This window comes from Lithobates pipiens, unplaced genomic scaffold (assembly GCF_037356315.1).
Source record: "Lithobates pipiens isolate NorthernLeopardFrog02 unplaced genomic scaffold, aLitPip1_a1.2 Scaffold_13, whole genome shotgun sequence".
NCBI classification, from domain to species: domain Eukaryota; kingdom Metazoa; phylum Chordata; class Amphibia; order Anura; family Ranidae; genus Lithobates; species Lithobates pipiens.
Genome location: NW_027507718.1, coordinates 459688088 through 459708680, shown reverse-complemented (window position 1 = coordinate 459708680; position 20593 = coordinate 459688088). Strand labels below are relative to the sequence as shown.

General features: G+C 40.3%; 1 protein-coding gene across 1 annotated transcript in view; it reads left to right on the top strand.

Annotated features, from left to right (window-relative positions):
* JAKMIP1 (janus kinase and microtubule interacting protein 1) overlaps window positions 1-20593 on the top strand; it is a 329059-nt gene that overhangs the window by 267191 nt on the left and 41275 nt on the right. Inside the window, exons 17-19 of the mRNA XM_077477804.1 lie at window positions 9919-9987; window positions 10229-10306; window positions 15681-15884. Coding sequence (XP_077333930.1) covers window positions 9919-9987; window positions 10229-10306; window positions 15681-15884 — 351 coding nt within the window. The remainder of the gene's footprint in view (window positions 1-9918; window positions 9988-10228; window positions 10307-15680; window positions 15885-20593) is intronic.

Sequence of the window (20593 nt, the reverse complement as noted above, 5' to 3'; positions counted from 1 at the left end):
TTGGCACTCCAGATGTTTTGGAACTACATTTCCCATGATGCCCAACTACACTGCAGAGTACATGAGCATCATGGGAAATATAGTTCCAAAACATCTGGGGTGCCAAGGTTCGCCATCACTGGCCTAGGCTATAAGATAATTACCAAGACCCTGAAACTGAGCTCCAGCACAGTGGCCAAGACCATACAACAGTTTAACAGGACTCAGAACAGGCCTCATCACGATTGACCAATGAAGTTGAGTGTACATTCTCAGCGTTATATCCAGAGGTTGTCTTTGGGAAATTGACATATGAGTGCTGCCAGCATTGCTGCAAAGGTTGAAGGGGCGGGGGGGGTCAGCTTGTTAGTGCTCAGACCATAAGCCTCACACAGCATCAAATTGGTCTGTATGGCTGAAAACAGTTTGCTGAAAACAAGCATATTAAGCACATGGATTAATGGAACAATGTCCCCTGGTCGGATGAGACCAAGATAAACTTATTTGGCTCAGACAGTGTAAAGCATGTGTGGTGCGCAACCAAGTAAGGAGTACAAAGACAAGTGTGTCTTGCCTACAGTCAAGCATGGTGGTGGGAGTGGCCACTGCCTTGCTAAAGAAGCTGAGGGTAATGGTGATGGACTGGCCAAGCATGTGTCCAGACCTAAACCCTATTGAGCATTTGTGGGGCATCCTCAAAAAAAAAGGCGGAGGAGCGAAAGGTCTCTAACATCCACCAGCGCCGTGATGTCCTCATGGAGGAGTAGAAGAGGACTCCAGTGGCAACCTGTGAAGCTCTGGTGAACTCTATGCCCAAGTGGGTTAAGGCGGTGCTGGAAAATAATGGTGGCCACACAAAATATTGACACTTTGGGCCCAATTTGGACATTTTCACTTAAGGGTGTACTCACTTTTGTTGCCAGTGGTTTAGACATTAATGGCTGTGTGTTGAGTTATTTTGAGGGGACAGCAAATTTACACTGTTATACAAACTGTACACTCACTACATTACATTGTAGCAAAGTGTCATTTCTTCAGTGTTGTCACATATAATAAATTATTTACAAATATGTGAGGGGTGTACTCACTTTTGTGAGATACTGTGTGTGTGTGTGTGTGTCACTTCTATTGTATGGAGTAATAATAACTTGCTGGTTTATTTCAGTAAACTGTAATGTGCATTATGTCAAAACATAAAAAATTATCTGAGTAGAGAGGATGGACCTTTCATTCAGCCGCTTGTCTTCAACTCACAGACCATTTTTTTTATTCATGGAAGCTATAGTACAGCTTCTATGAATGGAGGAAGAGTGGGGCAAAAGTGCGGGCTTTGTTGGCACTCTTAATGACTGCATATGACTGGTCCCCTTTTTAACCCCTACTGCGCTGGAAGATTACTTCTGCAGGGAATAGATGGGGGGGACCAGAGGATGGAAGATTGTAACTAAAATCACACCCTCAGCACAAGGGACACATAGCACAGATTGTGGTTGACTAAACTCATGCTTTAAATCCAAACACAACACATTTAATATATTGTCACTTACCAGTCCCTAAAAGGATTTGTTTTCCTTTTTTTTGTTTTCCCTTATTTTCACCAGGTGATCTGGCCAATAACACACACTACTACTGTCTTAGCGTGGCTCCAATCTGTGGAGGAGCGAAGTAGACGCCTTTGGAAAGCAGCATTGTTAACCTGTGGGGAGGGTAGTGTAATGCCATGTACACATGACTGGACTTTTTGATGGTCTTCCTGATGGACTTTCGGCGGAGGTCCGATGGACTTTCTGAACTAAACGAACTTGGCCACACATGGTCCATTCAAAAGTCAGTTTGTTTTGAAAATGATGACATAAACGGGACTAAATAAGGAAGTTCAGTAGCCAATAGCTGCCCTTGCGTCGTATTTGATCAATCAGACTAGCACACAGACTAACGGTTTTTCCTGATTTTTAGTCCTGCGGACAGATTTGAAACATGTTTTATTTCTAGGTCCGTTGGACTTTTTGGGAAAAAAAAGTCAACTGGAGCCCACACACGATCTAATTGTCTGATGGATTCCGGTACGCCGGAAAGTCCAATCGTGTGTAGGCGACATTAGATTAACTTACAGAGTTAGATGGACATTACAAACAAATTAAAGTCAAACTCCAGCTAATACTTTTTAAGCATTTAAACCAACAGTTTTTTTTTCTTTTGTAATAAAGGTTGTACATAAATGTACATGAAAGCTGACCATTGTAAGCACTCCTGTCAATGTTTTTTTTTTTTTTACTATTAATCTTTATTAAATTTTCACATTATACAGACCACATTTTAAAATTACATTGCCAGGATTCAAATACATCTTCCTTCCATTCCGGAGTCTGAGTTTTAAAGTTCTAGGAAGGGACGGGGGATATGAAAATACATCCATACATCACATATAATTAACAGACAAGAAAAAAAAACAATATCTAGACCATACCATAACCCCCCTTATCCTTCCTCAACTATTTTTGCACTTCCTACTTTTTTCCTACTAATATAACCCCTCCCCTCCCTCCCACCCTTTCTATCAACACCACCCCCCCCTCCCCTCCCCTCCTATATATATATTTGTGCTTTTATTCTACGGTGTATCATAAATGTATTATGATGATTCCCATACCTTTTAATGTACACTACCCTACTCCTTCCCATTACCCGTCCCCCCTCCCCCTCCCTTCTTCCCTTTCCTGTCATGGTTTAAACTGGGGTATGCATCTCTTCTATCCACTCTCGCCAGTTCCTATTAAACTCTTTTAGGTTATTTCGTTTTGCATATACTGCTCTCTCCTTACATAGATATTCATTTACCGCACTTATCCAATCCTCTACTATGGGGGCTAGCTTTGATTGCCATCTCCTAGCTATCATCCTTCTGGCTTGAAATAAACATCTTAGGATTACTGTTGTTACTCCTTTTCTCTCTACTTCCTCCTTTCTATAACCTAAGATACACACTATGGGATTTAATTCTATTGCCGTCCCAAAGGCCCTACTTATTATCTTTACCACTCCTTCCCAGTATCTAAATAATTTGGGACATTTCCAGAGCATGTGCATTAAATTCCCTGACCCCCCACACCTGGGGCAACAGTCATCTGTTCTCTTACCAAATTTGAATAATTTCTGGGGAGTATAGTATGCTCTATTAATTAGCATCAAGTGGGAAATCCTCTGAGGAGGAGAGACCGAGACCTTTGGGCATGCCGCTAGGATATTTTTCCATTGTACTCGAGTTATATTACCTAAGTCTTGCTCCCATTTCTCCTTCTCGACCCTCCCTTTCCTCTCACTGTTAATCTGTTCACCCAACTGGGCATAGAATTTAGATATTAATCCTTTTGTTGGTCCTGCTTGTGCTACTGGGTATAACAAGGGCAGTTCTTCCCATGTTAATAACAAGTTTCCAAACTGGGTCTTTAAAGCATGTCTCACTTGTATATAGGCATAAAATGAGTTTTGTGATATCTTAAATTCTTTTTGCAGCTGATCGAAAGATTTAATACCCCTGCCGCCATATAAATGGCTAATCCTTACAATGCCACATTTTTCCCATTCTACAATTTTTCCAACCCGCCATATTTCCTGTAGCTTCTTATTGTTCCAGAGAGGCGTATACTTTGTTATTTCACTATATCCCATTTTTTTTTTAACTATATCCCATAGTTTTAACATCATTTTTACTGTAGGGCATCTACACTGGAATGAGTCCGCTTCCAAGGTCTCAATCAGCGTGCTATGTGGGGAGCCTGTTAATACTAATCTCCCATTTGGGGTTCCTCCGTTCATCTCATCAATCCCCCCTAGCTGTTGTAATTGGGACGCCCAAAAATAGCACTCCGGATAAGGGACCGCGAATCCTCCTTCCTCTCCCGGTAGCTGGAGCATCCGCAATCTCAATCTGGCCTGCCCTCCCCTCCATATTAACTCCCTAAACAACATCTCGATTTTATTAAACCAACTTTTGTTAATCCATATTGGGGCATTATGTAATATATACAAAAGTTGGGGCATCCATATCATTTTTATCAGATTGCATCTGCCAGCCACCGAGAGAGGCATTCGTTTCCATATAGCAATTTTTTGTTTAAACTTAGTCAATAATGGGACTAAGTTATGACTTATATATTGCTTAGGATCCCTTGATAAGGTAACTCCCAAATATTTCAACTTATCCACTATTGGCATTTGGGGGGTTCCCAGGGCCGTTTGCTGACCGATTGGGTCCAAAGGAAGACATTCCGATTTTTCCCAATTTATCTCCAGCCCTGTGAAGCCTCCAAACCTTTGCACCAGTCCCACTGCCCTTGGTAATGAGTACCTCACATCCCCCAAAAACAATAGGATATCGTCTGCATAAAGTGAGATTTTTTCCTCTCCAGTTTTTCTTACGAAACCGACTATCTCCCGGTTTGCTCTAATTGCACATGCCAAGGGCTCTATGGCCAATGCAAAGAGCAGGGGTGATAATGGGCACCCCTGCCTCGTCCCTCTCCCCAGCTCTATTTTCCCGGATAACTCATTATTAATTTTTAGTCTTGCACTAGGTTTGTCATATAGCATCCTAATCCATCCTATGAAGGAAGGACCCAGGCCAAATTTCTCCAAAACTTTCCATATATATCCCCATTCTATGCTATCAAATGCTTTCCTTACATCCAATGCCACTACTGCACCCGGAGTATCGTTATCCATTGGGACCTGCAAATTCAAAAAGGCTCTTCTAATATTTATACTCGTTGATCTGTTGGCTATAAACCCTGTTTGGTCCATATGGACTAATCTTGCTATAACTCGATTAAGCCTAATCGCTAATACCTTGGCCAGTATCTTTGTATCGGTACACAGAGAAATTGGCCTATACGCTGCAACATCTAAGGCGTCCTTCCCTTCTTTGTACAACAGGGTTATAACCGCCTCCATCATTGATGGAGGCAGTTTACCCTCCCCATCTGCTCCTCTTAACATCTCCAGGAGTTCAGGAATCAGTATCTCGCCAAAATTTTTATAGACTTCAATCGGTAGTCCATCCGGACCAGGCGATTTCTGGTTTGGCATACTCGCAACTGCTTCCTGAAGTTCTTTCAAAGTTATTGGGGCTTCCAGTTCCTCTGGATCTAATTGTCTGATGGATTCCGGTACGCCGGAAAGTCCAATCGTGTGTAGGCGACATTAGATTAACTTACAGAGTTAGATGGACATTACAAACAAATTAAAGTCAAACTCCAGCTAATACTTTTTAAGCATTTAAACCAACAGTTTTTTTTTCTTTTGTAATAAAGGTTGTACATAAATGTACATGAAAGCTGACCATTGTAAGCACTCCTGTCAATGTTAAATGGTTTGTCAACCCTCTAACTTCTACTTTTGCTGGACACTTTGGTCTGTTAAGGGTTTATTTACACCACAATCCCTGTGTTCTGTGTGCCGTTTCCCATGCATTTTTACATGCATTCGTAATGCAGTTTCCACACGACTGCAGTATGTTTCTGTTGGATTAGCTGTGTGTTTTTTGGCTGTTTTTTTTTTTTTTTAGTTACATTTACATGCATTCTGATACTTTTTACGCGCAGCATGCTGTACTTTTTGTTTTTAAACACACATGAAAGCACTGCAGTGATGTAAACTAGGTTCACATTAATTTACATTACTTTCACTAACTAACATTAATTTCACTAACTCTTAATTATTTCAATGATCCCTAAACCTAATACAAATCCTACAGCATGGTCCAACTATATGCCCATTAACCTCATTCTCAATGTTAAAATCCTAGCCAAAGGGCTTGTCCTTTGACTCAACCCACTCACTGGATCTATAGTCCATAGGGACCAAGTGGGAATTAAACCCTTGCACCAGGCTAGTAATAATAACCGCACAGTGATATTGATAATCAAACAGGGTATGCCTACCTACCTCCACTCATTGGACACACTTAAAATATGTGGGTTATTTATCAGAGCTATTCTCAGTTAGCAGAGGAACACGGCAGGGGTGTGTCCTTTCATCCCTTCTTTTTGCTGTCGCTATTGAGCCCCTAACCCAAGTGATACGTTCTGACCCAAACATTAGGTGTGGACATTGTGAGTCATCCATCGACACAATTGCTGCCTTATAACAGATGATGTCCTTCTCTTTTTAACACCCCTGCTCATTTCCACACCTACCGCCTGCGTGTTTTACACCGTTTTGCTCAAGTTTCAGGATGGGAGGTTTTTATTATATATCCTTTGCCCAACCCGAACTAAACCAGAGGGTGCCATACTATTTACCCTATTTAGGGATTAAATAGTTTGAAAATAGATGAAACTATCCATCTATGGTAACCCCTTTATCTTCCTTCCTGTCCCATTGATCCTCTTTACCTGTCTCCTGGATGGGTAGGATAATATCTGTGAACATGGCCATACTTCCAAAAATGTTGTACCTTTTTAGGGTATTGCCTATCCCAGTCTCAGTGCATTACCTATGAATTCTGTAATGTCGGGTGTCGTCTGGGGGGCCATGAAATTGAGACTTCCCAAATGCATTATAGTGACCCCTAAGTTGAACCGCGGTTTTGAGTTTGCCTCACTTTGCAAAATATTATCATGCAACACCATTGACCTAGTTAACGAAATAACACTCAGTCCATGAAACCCCCCTTTGGGTAGGACTAGAAGCTTATGAGTGTGGCCCCTTGTCAATAACTGATCTATTATGGTTGCTCCTCTCGGACCGCAAGCAAATCACCAACCAATCATGAAACACTTCCTTGCGTTTTGGGACAGCCTTAAGACCCCTTTCTCACTGGGGCGTTTTTCAGGCACTTTAGCGTTAAAAAAAAGCGCCTGTAAAGCGCTTGAAAGAAGTCTCATCTGCAATCCCAATGTGAAAGCCCAAGTGCTTTAAGAGCCCTTTCACACTGCCAGCGCCGAAAAAATGCTGGTAAAGTCCCACTTAAACTAGCGGCGCTTTACCAGCGTTTTTCAAGTGCTAGCGGGGCACTTTTAACCCCCGGGTTAAAAGTGCCCACAAAGCGCCGCTGCCAAAAGTGCTTTACAGGCACTTCCAATTGATTGCAAAGAAGCTGCTTGCAGGATTTTTTTTTGAAGTCCTGCCAGCGCAGTAATTAGTGTGAAAGTGCTCGGGCTTTCACATTGGGATTGCAGATGAGGCTTCTTTCAGGTGCGTTACAGGAGCTTTTTGTAACGCTAAAGCACCTGAAAAATGCCTGAAAAGCGCCCCAGTGTGAAAGGGGTCTAAAGCTCCCTTGGCCTTTCCTTTCGTGATGTGCCTTTAGGCCCCTTTCACACCGGCAGACCGGATGTCCATTTTTCATCCATCCGTTTTCGGACATACATGCATCCCTATGGGATAGCGGATGTCAGCGGATGGACATCCGATGACATCAGTCTCCGCTATGCTTCGAAACTGATAACGGAGGAAAACCCTATTTTTCCATCCGTCATTGGATCAGATGAAAACGGACAGACGCTCCATTTTCATCCTATCCCCCCAAGGAAAGCGGAGATCTGCCGGTCCATTTCTGCACAGTGTGCAAAGATGGACTAGTCATCCGCCAGCTCAGCGGGGATCAATGGAGCGGATGTCCAAAAACCTCCTCCTGGGATCCGCACGTGTGAAAGGGGCCTTCCTGTTCTTTCTAAAAAAATGCTAATTTTATCTGGCCCTGGTCTACCCCACTTCAGGTTCAGGCAGACTTTAAACTTATCAGGTTGCCTACAGTGATTACCTTGAACCTTTCCCGCTTTAAAAGAACAGCATGATCTGCCCAACTTAGACATATTTCGATCTGCAAATTAAACATTTTTATACCTCATATACCAGATCAGTGATGATCCTAGACCAGATGTCACAATGTTGGCATATGTTTAGCCATAACCCACATGCTGCAGGTCTAATATCATGACTGTACTTGCAACTACTCAGTAATGCCATGTACACACGACTGGTTTTCCCATCAGAATAAACTCTGGAGGATTTTTTCCCGACTGATTCCACTGAAACTGTTTTGCGTACATGGGATCACATCCAAGTCTGACCGTCAAGAACGTGGTGATGTACAACACGTACGACAGGACTAGAAAAATTAAGTTCAATAGCCAGTAGCCAATAGCTTCCTTCTCGTACTTGCTTCAGAGCATGCGTCATTTTTGGTACGTCGGAACAGCATACAGACTATCGGTTTTCCTGATAGGAATTGGTTCCATTGGAAAAATTTAGAACATGTTCTCTTTCTAGGTCAGTCAGAATTTTTGTCGTAAAAAGTCAGATGGGGCATACACACGATCGGAAAATCCGATGAAAAGCTCCCGTCTGACTTTTTCTGTTGGAAATTCCACTCGTGTGTACACGGCATAAAACCTGGTTCTAGTCTACTCATGTACACACAATGGAAATATGACCTTGAAGTCGCTAAGGAAGTTGATTGGAATGACATATGGGCAACAACTACTAAATCCTCCTCACAAAATCTTATTTTTTTGGAAATGAAATACAAGGTATAGACCCATTGGTATTTGGTTTCTGCCAGGTTTTCTTAATGCGTTCCAAACTATCCAGAAACTTGTTTTCAAGCCTGTGGAGGATTAGGCACACATCTACATGTGTGGTGGTCCTGTCCAATAGCCAACCAGTTCTGAGCAGCAGTTTTTTTTATTCTATTTACAGTTTCTTGACCACGATAAAACCTGATCCTTTGATTGCTCTTCTTAATACCTACCCCTGGGACTTTACCCAGGCTGAATTCCAACTACTTTTAAAGGTCACCATTGCCTCCAAACAGAAAATATCAAAATCTTGGAAGTCTAATTTCATCATTACAATAGAAATTAAAAATAGGGTCACTAAATCACACCAAAATTGAAGCAATCGTTATGGACAAAGTTCTTAAATATACAAAAATAGGGCAGCTATGGGTAGACCATTTCCTACCTCCACACATAGACTCATCCCTATTACTTCCTCGATAAGCGTATCTTTTTTCATTGTTTCTGACATGTTGTTGTTATATCTTTCACTTGGATGTTATAATTTGCAGTAGGAAAATACAGCTGGATAAAACAAAAACGAAAAACTGAGTCTGTCTTCATTTCAGGCTGCTAAGCAATAAAATATGACTATTTTAAAGGGGGTGATTCTTTTCTAAACCCACTATAAGTTTTTTTTTTTTTTTTAGTTTCTCCCCATCTTTGGACCAAACTTAAAGTTTGAACATCTTTGCTGTTGAAAGTAGATTTTTTTCAGGGGGATACTGAGGCCAGGAACAAAAAGATATCCTAGAATGTGACACACGTAACAGTAGGTTTGGGATTCAACATGTTTATGACAGAAGCTGCCAATCAGTGGTTGGTCCACGAAAATGTTTTAGTGGTCCCCAGGGGTTCTGTCACAAATCAACACTGTGGCAGATGTATACCGCCCAATGTTGCTTCCAGTGTTCTCAATGTGCGCTGACAGTCAATACAGTCATGCATTGATACCTGATGCCTTCCTCTGTAGTTCCAGCTCTTGTGAACTCAGAGGGAGGTGCAAGGAGTAGTGCAGAGAGCAGGAGGTGAAGAAGGAGGGAACTTCCAAAGGCAGCCCTGATCACAGACTGTGAGAGGGAGCAGAATAAGAAGGTGAGATCCAATGATGAGTCTGTGTAAGGCAGCAATGTGATGTAGAGTGCTGGAGGGAGGGGGGACAGAGAGCCAGAGCGTTGTGTGTATAAGGCAGCATTGTGATCAAGGGTGAGGGGGGCAAATAGCAGGAGCATTGTGTGTATAAGGCATATAAAATTCATGTTAGTGTTCAGCGGGATTCAAAATTGTGTGTTTAGTGGTCCATGAGGTCCGAAAAGGCTGGCGACCACTGGTTTATGCCATGTATCATTCACTGTTTGGCTTGTCCTTTGTTTGGTTGTAGTGGCTAAAACAGATTGAGGTGACAGAAGCTGCCCTCACACAGAAAATGATCGATCTGGAAAATGAGAAGGTAAGACTCCCAGTAAGTGAAGTTTTTGTAAACTACCGTATTTCAAATTACCCCAAACTTCTTCCATCAAACATTTCTACAGACAGTGATTCATCTCATAATACACCTAATTACTGATCACCATTCTCGTTTCTTAAAAGGGAACATAAAGTGAAAAATGACACTTATAATAATAAATGTAATTATTTCTACTTTTTTTTACTATATAAAAGTATTAAGAATGTCTTCTTTTCATTCTCAGGATTTGTTCAGCAAGCAGAAAGGGTACTTAGAAGAGGAACTTGACTACCGGAAGCAAGCACTTGATCAAGCATATATGGTAGGCATTTAAAGAGTGTGAATCCTTGCAGTGAGGACACACACTGAAATAAAAACCTGACAGAGATTCTAACTTTTCTCCACTGTATTCAAAACAAAACAAGTTTTGTCTACCCTTTAGGTACACTTTCACAGAGCTATTGGAATATAGTTTTGGTGCAATATAACAAAAGACTAACCCGTATTGCCTACTTTTCATTCTGTATGTGCAGAAGGCATATGACAGAAGCTGAACAGCATTAATTCCATTTCAGGAACTGGCTATATGAAAGGACCACAAAGACTCTCCAGCCCCCAGATATATTTACATATGCATTTAGGCACCTTCCATGCCTGTGTAAACATCTGTGCAAAGTAGATTTATTGTTTTTTGTTTTTTTTGCTAAAATTGTCAATATGAAGCCATTATAATAATTCCAGGTTATGTTTTTACTATACAGTTATATATAATATACTAACTATTAAGACTGAAGTGACAACACTTGGACAACAGGCTGGTTGCTTTCAAGAGGGTGGCCATCTGTCCTTGTATTTTAGTTATTTGGGTTTTGGGCAGTGGAAAATATCTTCCCAACTAGAGTTTGTGAAGCAGTCAATTCTTCTTTAATGCAGCTTTTATTTGCTTTTGAGCTAAAATCCTGTGACTTTAATTCTAGAGCAGCTTTTTCTTCTCTTATTTCTCTCTCAAGTTGAGAATATGTGAGGAGACCTTTTTTTTTGTTCTTGTTTTTAGTGATTGGAACCATGGGTTGTACGCCTTGCAATACATGTTCTAATCTCATGTCATCAGCGGTTTTTAGGATCCCTCTCTTTCTCTAAAATTATTTTTTAGAGAAAGAGAGGGATCCTAAAAACCGCTGATGACATGAGATTAGAACATGTATTGCAAGGCGTACAACCCATGGTTCCAATCACTAAAAACAAGAACAAAAAAAAACTACTCCTTGTATGTTATTTAAACCTAAAAGGTAAAAAAAAATCTTTTGTTAATGGGTATGTATTGTAAGTCACTGGTTGGCAGGATTATGTATGTCCATGTCACGTAGGTTTCTTGCCTACAGATGGTGAGGGGCTCGAGGGATAATGGTCGATGTAAAGTACACAAGCTTTTTTCTTTATTAGAATCTTAATATTTTTTTTTATTTACTGGATCCTAGGGATGAGATAGAGCTCATTTCCTAAGTCCAATTCAATAGACTACAGTCAATAGATTACTGCAATGATGATTTAGGTTAATAAGAAGCTAACAGTTTGTAACTAGCATACAGCAAAATATGGTCATGATATAAGAAGCAAATAGGCTGTAAGTAGCAGACAGCAATAATGGGTTGTGATATAAAAATATAAAAGAAGCTAGTAACTCTCAATAGGAAACAGCAAATCTAATAGACAAATCTAATTTGTCAGCTTTGACAGCTAGTAGGGTACAGTGATAGACTCCCTGACACCCCAACTGGGTATCTTTGCCAGACTACTGCTTCTTCCACTCTAGAACCAGAATATAGTAATTTCAGCCCAGTATATGCTATGTTAAGACTGTAGATATCAAATTTACCCCAAGCATCAGACAATGTTGGAGTAAAACAGAACTGACTTTATTAACCAGTTGCTGACAGGGCCCTAGCCAAATGATGGCTACAGTCAGATAACTCTGGGAGGCCAACATATGACATCCTCCCCGGTGCACACCCGGGAATATTTGTGACCGTTTGGTCTCCCTGACCCGGCGTGTCACGGATCGGGGGTAAAGGGCCAATGACAGCGGCCCTTTAATACGTGATCACTCTGTCCAATGATGGCGTGATCCCTTTTAAACACACCGTAGCAAGTCCGGTTCGGCTCCTCCAACCACATCAGTGCTCATCCTTGCCACATCAGTGCTCATCCGTGCCAAATTAGTACTCATCCGTGCCACGTCCGTGCCACATCAGTGCTCGTCCGTGCCACATCCATGCCACATCAGTACTCATCTGTGCCACATCTATGCCATATCGGTGCTCATTCATGCCACATTAGTACTCTTCCGTGCAACATCCATGCCACAAAAGTTTTCATCCGTGCCAAATCCATGCCACATCACTTCTCAGCCATGCCACTACAGTGCCCATCAGTGCCACTAAAAAAGTGTAATAGGTAGTCAAATTAGATTTGAAACGTATGCCCTTAGAACACCAGATAGTGCTCCGTGCATGTTGGTCCTCTGTATGTGGCCAGGCTGCGGAAAAGTCTCACACATGTGGTAGAACCATACTCAGGAGTACCACCAGAATATATTTTAGGGGTTCATTTTTTTCTATGTGTTAGAAATATTTTATAAATGGACAATTTTGTGTGAAAAAAAATGTGATTTTATTTTCTTTCCGCATTTTCTAAAAACTTGTGTAAAAAATATGACATGTTCAAAAGACTCATTATGCCTCATAGAATATACGTTCGGGTGTTTACTTTCCAAAATTGTGTGATTTTGTGGGTGTTTCCATTGTCATGGTGCTCCAGAGCCTTCAATAGTGATGGAGGTAATCTAGAAATTATGTGTAATTTATGCTTCTAGAAGGCCTGGCAGTGTTCCCTCCATGTTGGGCCTCTGTATGTGGTCAGGCTGTGTAAAAGTCTCATACGTGTGGTATCGCCATACTCTGGAGGAGTAGCAGAATGTTTTAGGATGTAATTTGTGGTATGCATATGCTGTATGAGAGAAATAACTTGTTAATATGAAAAAATTACAACTTAAAAAAACTCACCATTGCATCTCATTAAATATCTTGCACTGTCTATTTTCTAAAAAGGGATAATTTGAGGGGGTATTTGTGCTGTCCTGGCTTGCTAGGGTCTCAAGAAATTAGATAGGCCGTCGGTACATCAGGTGTGATTTCAATGATTGGCACCATAATTTGTAGACTCTATAATTTTCACAAAGAACAAATAATATACACTGACTTGGGTTATTTTTACCAAAAAAAAAAGACTAATTTGCTAAATTTTATAACAGAAACAAAGAAAAATGCTTTGTTTTACAAAATTTTCGGTCTTTTATATTTATAGCGCAAAAACAAACAAGCCTAGAGGTGATAAAATTCCACCAAAAGAAAGCTCTTTTTGTGTGAAAAAAAGGACAAAAAGTTCATATGGGTACAGTGTTGCATGACTGATTAATTGTCATTCAAAATGTGAGCGTACAAAAAAATCACAGAATTTGAGAGAGCACTGAAAATTGGTCTGGTTAGGAAGGGGGTTTAAGTGACTAGTGGGAAGTGGTTAACAAACAGCATTTATTCTCAAAAACCTTCCCGCTAGGCAGGTACATTACAAGTCCAAAGAGAAAATGAACTTACATAAACAAATAAACAATCAAACACAAGAAAATAATGGATTCCTTCCTAGCACCTAGCAGTCTGGACTCTGGATGTGATCAAAGTGGAAGTAAACTTCCATCATTAAATTTTACCTATAGGTAAGCCTAGATTAAGGTAAGCCTATAATAAGGCTTACCTATATGGTAGTGTAAATATCTCCTAAACGTGCACCGTTTAGGAGATATCGTATTTACTGTACATGCAACCAGTGACATAACTGGCTCATGTGCTCTGAAGGAATGGGTACCCGTGCTGTTTCTTCAGTGCCCTCTGCCTTGAATGGCAGCTTCTGCACAGATGTGTGGGAGTGAAATCATTGTGGCTCCAGCCAGTCGCAGAGCTGGAGTCCGCAAACCCGGAAGCAAGACGGGGAAGATGGGAGTGCCTGCAGATCTGCAATCTTGGCGCTGGAAGAGCATTGTTTAAAGGTAAGTTTAATATAATGTGCTAGTATGCGATGCATACTAGCACACTATGACATTACCTTGCAGGTAAAAAAAATGTCCAGCAGTTTACAACCACTTTAAACAAAGTGAGAGCTTATCACTTAAACCTAATTACAGCAAACAATAGTTGATGCCAGGAAACCTGTAACAGAAAATAAAGTTTCTTAACACCACATACACAGGAACTCACCCCCTGCACATAACACATCGCTCCATGATAATAGTCCCGCTGTGCACAGTATGCCAAGGGGTCCAAGAAACAGTCCCTCCTGCCCTAATTGCATGGAAAGGGTAGCTGATATATTTCACAGCCAGCCAGGTACCCAGGGAAGTGATATAGCCCTCTTGGGGAAAAAGGTTCCTTATAACCCCAAGAGGGGGGCCTCCTTAGTCCTGGGTATAGTCGGTGGGACCCTCCAGGCACCCAAGTCATGGTGGTTTCCCGTGACAGCTCCAGTAATGATAGCTCATGATATGAGAAGCTAATAGACTGCGATTAGGATAGAGCAATAAAGGGTCACAAATAAGAAGCTAAACAAAAATGTCAACTCATAGCCTAGAGCAGGGGTCTCCCAAGTGCTGCTTGTTGGCCACATCCATCACAATATGAGATTTTTTCAGGCCCACAGCTAGGGTCAGTGGTGTTTCCATCACATTAGTTGGGCTCTGCTTCTGATTGGGGACTCTGATGTAAAGGGAAACTCTAATGGAGACCCTGTGGATGAGGGACTCGAATATGTAAGGGGGCTCTGAAGTAGTGGGGGACTCTGATGTGAAGGTGTGCTAATTTGAAATGGGACACTGATGTGCTATGAAGGCTTCTGATGCGAACGGGGAAGGTTGGATGCACTAGGGGGCTTCTGAAGTTATTTCTTGGATCTTTTTTTTGTATTCATTAATTTATAAAAACTGTTTTATTTTTCCTGCTTGCAAATATTTGTAAATTATAGCACATTGTACTTAAAATTTGGGAGACCCCTGGACTAAAGCCCTTATACAAAGGGGCTTTGATGAAGCAGAGTACTACCAAATATATTTTGCAAATGTGCAGAAAAAAAAACTCAGTTTTTTAATGCAAATTGTTAGTGTAATATTTTTTTTCTAGGCTAGCTTTTGTAGCTTTTGGAAATTGTACTGGGAAATGCATTTCATTTTGTTTGTCATCATGATAAAGAAGACGTAGGATGCAGCACTGACGTTAAAAGCTATTACAATGTCAATAGGATACAGCGTAGATGACTTGTAGGATACAGTAATGATCGCTCATGATAGAAGAAACTAATAGACTATTAGTAGGACACTGTAATAATGGTTGATAGTATATTGCAAACTGCTAATAGGATGCCAGTAGGATAGCAGTATTTTATAAAATATTACACTAACAGGGTATTGACAAGAGTGGTATCGTTATTTCTATTTATAGCAGCACAATAAAAGGTTGCTAGAATAAAGTGTTTTTACTCATGGCTCAGCTTTTCTATTCTGTTTTTTGTCTATATCTGTATTCTTATTGTTCCTTTTTTTATATTCTTTTCTTGAACACACAACTGCTGGTGACCGCTGTGACTTGTGCTAGAAAATCCAGGATCTAGAGGCCACTCTGTATAACGCTTTACAACACGAACCTGGGAAGAGAGTCAGCGAATGTTTGAATGAGGCGCAAAGAGAAGACTTGAGGTTGGCAGTAGAAAAGTTGCGAAGGCAAATACTGCGGCAGAGCCGTGAGTTTGACAGCCAAATCCTTCATGAACGCATGGAGCTCTTACAACAGGCACAACAGGTACAGAAATAAATTCTTCAACATGGTCCATGCTAGGCTAGACTTTTGTAAATCCCCCCTTTTGTTACTTTTGGAACTACCAAAGCCAGCCCTACCATGAAGAAAAGTGCAAATATCACTGGGAGGCATCCTCTAGGAGCAACATGAGACACATTTCATATATTGCCTCCTGTCCTTTAGTCACCTCTGGAGTGATGTACATATAATATTTACCACACTGAATTCCCAGTGTCCATATGCATTAGAAACAGTGCAAATGCTGGGGATATGGCTTAAGGGTAAAAGGTAGGCCTTGGCTTGGTGTGTGGGTGATATTTAAAGAAAATGTATAGGGGTTCTTTATACTGTATATTATGACCTAAAATATACTATACAGTATATTTTTTTTGTAATCAGGTAAAAACAATGCTAACTCATATTACACTATTGGTAAAATAGTGAAAACAGGCCTTTGCGCTACTACTTAAGAATACAAACAATAAACAGGGTAAAAAATAGCCTCTTCAAAAAAAACTGTGTATAAAATGGAAAAAATTGAAAAAATATATAAAAATATTCAACAACAAAAGTGCGCGTGCAAATATAAGGTGCAAGAAATGCAGCTGAACCTGATAGTGTACACAAACTACCCAGCAAAAATACAAGTGAAAAAAAGTCCTGCACAAATCAATCAAAAAAAGTCCTTTTAAAGTGCTAAGTGCTGATGAAGTATAAAAAACATATAAATATATGAAATGTATAGAGAAAAATATGCAACACATAAAAAGTCTATAAACTGTGATTCATAGGCACCAATGGTGAAAAAAGATTTATATTACTGCTTTCATCTGCGATTTTTCACCATTGGTGCCTATGAATCACAGTTTATAGACTTTTTATGTGTTGCATATTTTTCTCTATACATTTCATATATTTATATGTTTTTTATACTTCACCAGCACTTAGCACTTTAAAAGGACTTTTTTTGATTGATTTGTGCAGGACTTTTTTTCACTTGCACATTACACTATATTGCCAAAAGTATTGAGACACCACGCACATGAACTTTAATGGCATCCCAGTCTTAGTCCTTAGGGTTTTATACTGAGTTGGCTTGCATTTTGCAGCTATACCAGCTTCACTTCTTCTGGGAAGGTTATCCACAAGGTTTAGGAGCGTGTCTATGAGAATATTTGACCATTCTTCCAGAAGCGCATTTGTGAGGTCAGACACTGATGTGGACAAGGTGGTCTGACTCCAAGTCTCCGCTTTAATTCATCCCAAAGGTGTCCCTTTGAGTTGAGGTTAGGACTCTGTGCAAGTCAAGTTCCTCCACCACAAACTCGCTCACCCATGTCTTTTTTGGACCTTGCTTTGTGCACTGGTGCGCAGTCCTGTTGGAACAGGAAGGGGCCATCCCCAAACTGTCCCCACAAAGTTGGGAGCATGAAATTGTCCAAAATGTCTTGGTATGCTGACGCCTTAAGAGTTCCCTTCACTGGAACTAAGGGGCCAAGTCCAACCCCTGAAAAACAACTTCACACGATAATCCAACCTCCACCAAATGATTTGGACCAGTTATTACCAAAACTTTTGGTAATATAGCGTTTGTATGCTCCATTTGAAGCAGCCTATGGAAATCCAGGTTCCTTGTTACATATTACAGCCTATTTTGTACAGAGTTCAGCAGCTCATGCAGAAATTTACACACACACACACACACACACACACACACTTTCAATGAAAGACAGCCCTTCTGAAAGGAAATAACTATTATTGTGCTGTCTCTTTAGGTGGCCCATAGTACTCCAAGAATCCTTTGTCATGTATTAAATGTTATTAGCAGAACAAACATTGTAATAATATTTTAAAATGTATAAACTTTGAAAATAAATGAAAACTAAATTGATGCCATACCATTATAGTTTCCCTGTAAGGTCACCACATTGAATAACCTGAACGCTAATGGGTAACACACTCCAACATCTTAAAACTGGGGTTCAGGATGCTAAATTATCCCCTCCAATCCACCAAGACATCATAGCAAATGTGATTATTTTTGGTCAAAGTTAGGACAATGGAGGCAGCTTCATTGATGTATTGCCCACAAAAAGATGAAGCTTAAATCATACATATCACACATTAAAGGGTAAGGCCACTGTTGTGGGAAAAAATACAAATAAATCAATATAACATATACAATTCCAACACAAGCCATTCTATAATTAAGGCTTGGTTCACACATGTCCGGCTGCAGTTGGCAGTCCAGTGTAACACTGTTTGCCGATTCAGGTGCAAATTTTTGCCTGAATTCGCACCTGAACTGGACCCAAAAACACACAGGACCCTTGTCAAAACCACACTGCGGCTGCCCCGGACATGTGTGAACCGACTCCATACAGTGCCGGTCACATTCACATGTTACGCAAATCAGATGCGGGTAAAAATGCATTCAATTCACATATATGTGAGCCCAGCCTTAATATTTGTAAAAAAGATACCTTTCCTTTCTAAACTGCAGCTGCTGTAATTTTCTATACAATTCAGCTCAATATGGCAGTCTGGGGTTCATTGCATACACAGCTGGTGTACAGAATGCCTCCAAAAATTTCCTGCTCAGATAAAGAACTCTACACTGTTTTTAGGCATCCTCTACATCAACAAAAAAATCATCTTTGGTCAGATGTTCCCTATGGCTTAATCACTAATAAAAGGATGCAGACACTGCAACTTTCAGAACCCCAAAAGTGATCAGGTGATTAAAATGAATTAGTCAGTCCCAATCAGTATCCAAAGGGCAAACAGTTTTTTCTTCATAACAGAACAGTCAGAATCTTCAAAAAGATTTGTTAAAATCCTTGCAAAGTACATTGCCTCACCCAGAGAGGATTTTTTTTTCTCAACATAAGTGGAGCAACACTGATTTTGTTAAAAGAAAAATCTGATGATTTAGTCAGACACACATGCCAATACATGCTTAAGCCATACAGCACTCTACCAGAATACCTACTGAGGTTGTCCTCTGCTATAAGAGCATATCATACTGTGACATATAAATGAATACTTCTGATATAAGAAACCCTTAAGAAGAGGTTTCTATTGCCCTCCAGAACGATACTTAGCCCCCGTTCACATCAGTGCCACTTGTCAAGTGATTTGACAGGTCACATCACGACAGGTCGCACCCTATTGTCAGCAAAGGAACTATTCAAATTAGTGCGATGTCGAGTTTGTGGTGCCGCACCAATTTTAAAAACAAATTCCTGCACTACTTTTGGAGACTTCAGGTGTGACTTACACACTTTTGCATGAAGTCGCACAGATGTCAGGCAAGGGCGCACCTGGAGCCACACTGACACGTGGCCTTGAAATTGTGCGATTTCAAGAGAAGTCGCACAATTTCAAAGCCACATTCAGTATGAACCAGGGCTTAGTCAAAGAAGAGGACCAGACCTATATAACATCTAAGACTTCTCACACTTGGTCCTCAATGGTGAGATGTTTGGTGGCGATCACAGCAAAAACTACGTTCTTTGACTTTTACAAAGTTGGAAAACAGGGACTGTGCTATTAAAATATGGGAAACTGCATGCAGTCTCTTATTGTTACAACTTTTTTTCAGCCATTTGTTAGATTTGTTGCAACATGCCCCCTACTGGTGTATATATGCACATGCTGAGAAAGACTTTGTATGCTGTAAAAAAAAAATGCAAAAGTTCCTAGAAGTCCACCCATCTCTACCCCCCCCCCCCCCCCCCTCAAAAGAAGATGTTCAAGCCTCTACCACACAAATGTGATCAGTTGTAGCTGGAGATTAAATTAAAGGATAAAATCTAAAGAAAAAATCTGCACATCTGACCTATAAAGTAGATTTACAGATCTGTAAAAGGAAATTTACCCAATGCAAATACATTGCAAAGCAACCAGCAGTGGAAAATAAAATTATTTTGACAACTGATATTTAAACTTCCTACTCTATAGTAGAAATCTATATGGTGATGTGGACTCCTGATAGTCTTCTTTTCCTGGACATTCCAGATAATTATTAAAAGTAGCTTCAGTCACATTAAATGCAACACACAATACTATGGAACATAAACCACTTTTAGAAACCTGATTCCACTTGATGGTATACAGTGCCTTGCAAAAGTATTCACCCCCTTGGCTTTTTACCTATTTTATTACATTACAGCCTTTAGTTCAATGTTTTTGTTTTTTTATCTGAATTATATGTGATGGATCAGAACACAATAGTCTAGGTTGGTGAAGTAAAATTATGAACACATATACATAAAACTATTTTTCAGAAATAAAAAAAAATAATTGGCACGTGCGTATGTATTCACCCCTTTTGTTATGAATCCCATAAAAAGCTCTGGTGAAACCAATTACCTTTAGAGGTCACATAATTAGTGAAATGATCTCCACCTGTGTGCACTCTAAGTGTCACATGACCTGTCATTACATATACACACCTTTTTGAAAGGCCCCAGAGGCTGCAACACCTAAGCAAGAGACACCACTAATCGAACACCGGCATGAAGACCAAGGAACTCTCCAAACAAGTAAGGGACAATGTTGTTGAGAAGTACAAGTCAGGGTTAGGTTATAAAAAAAATATCCAAATCTTTGATGATCCCTATGAGCACCATCAAATCTATAATAACCAAATGAAAAGAACATGGCACAACAGCAAACCTGCCAAGAGACGGCCACACACCAAAACTCAT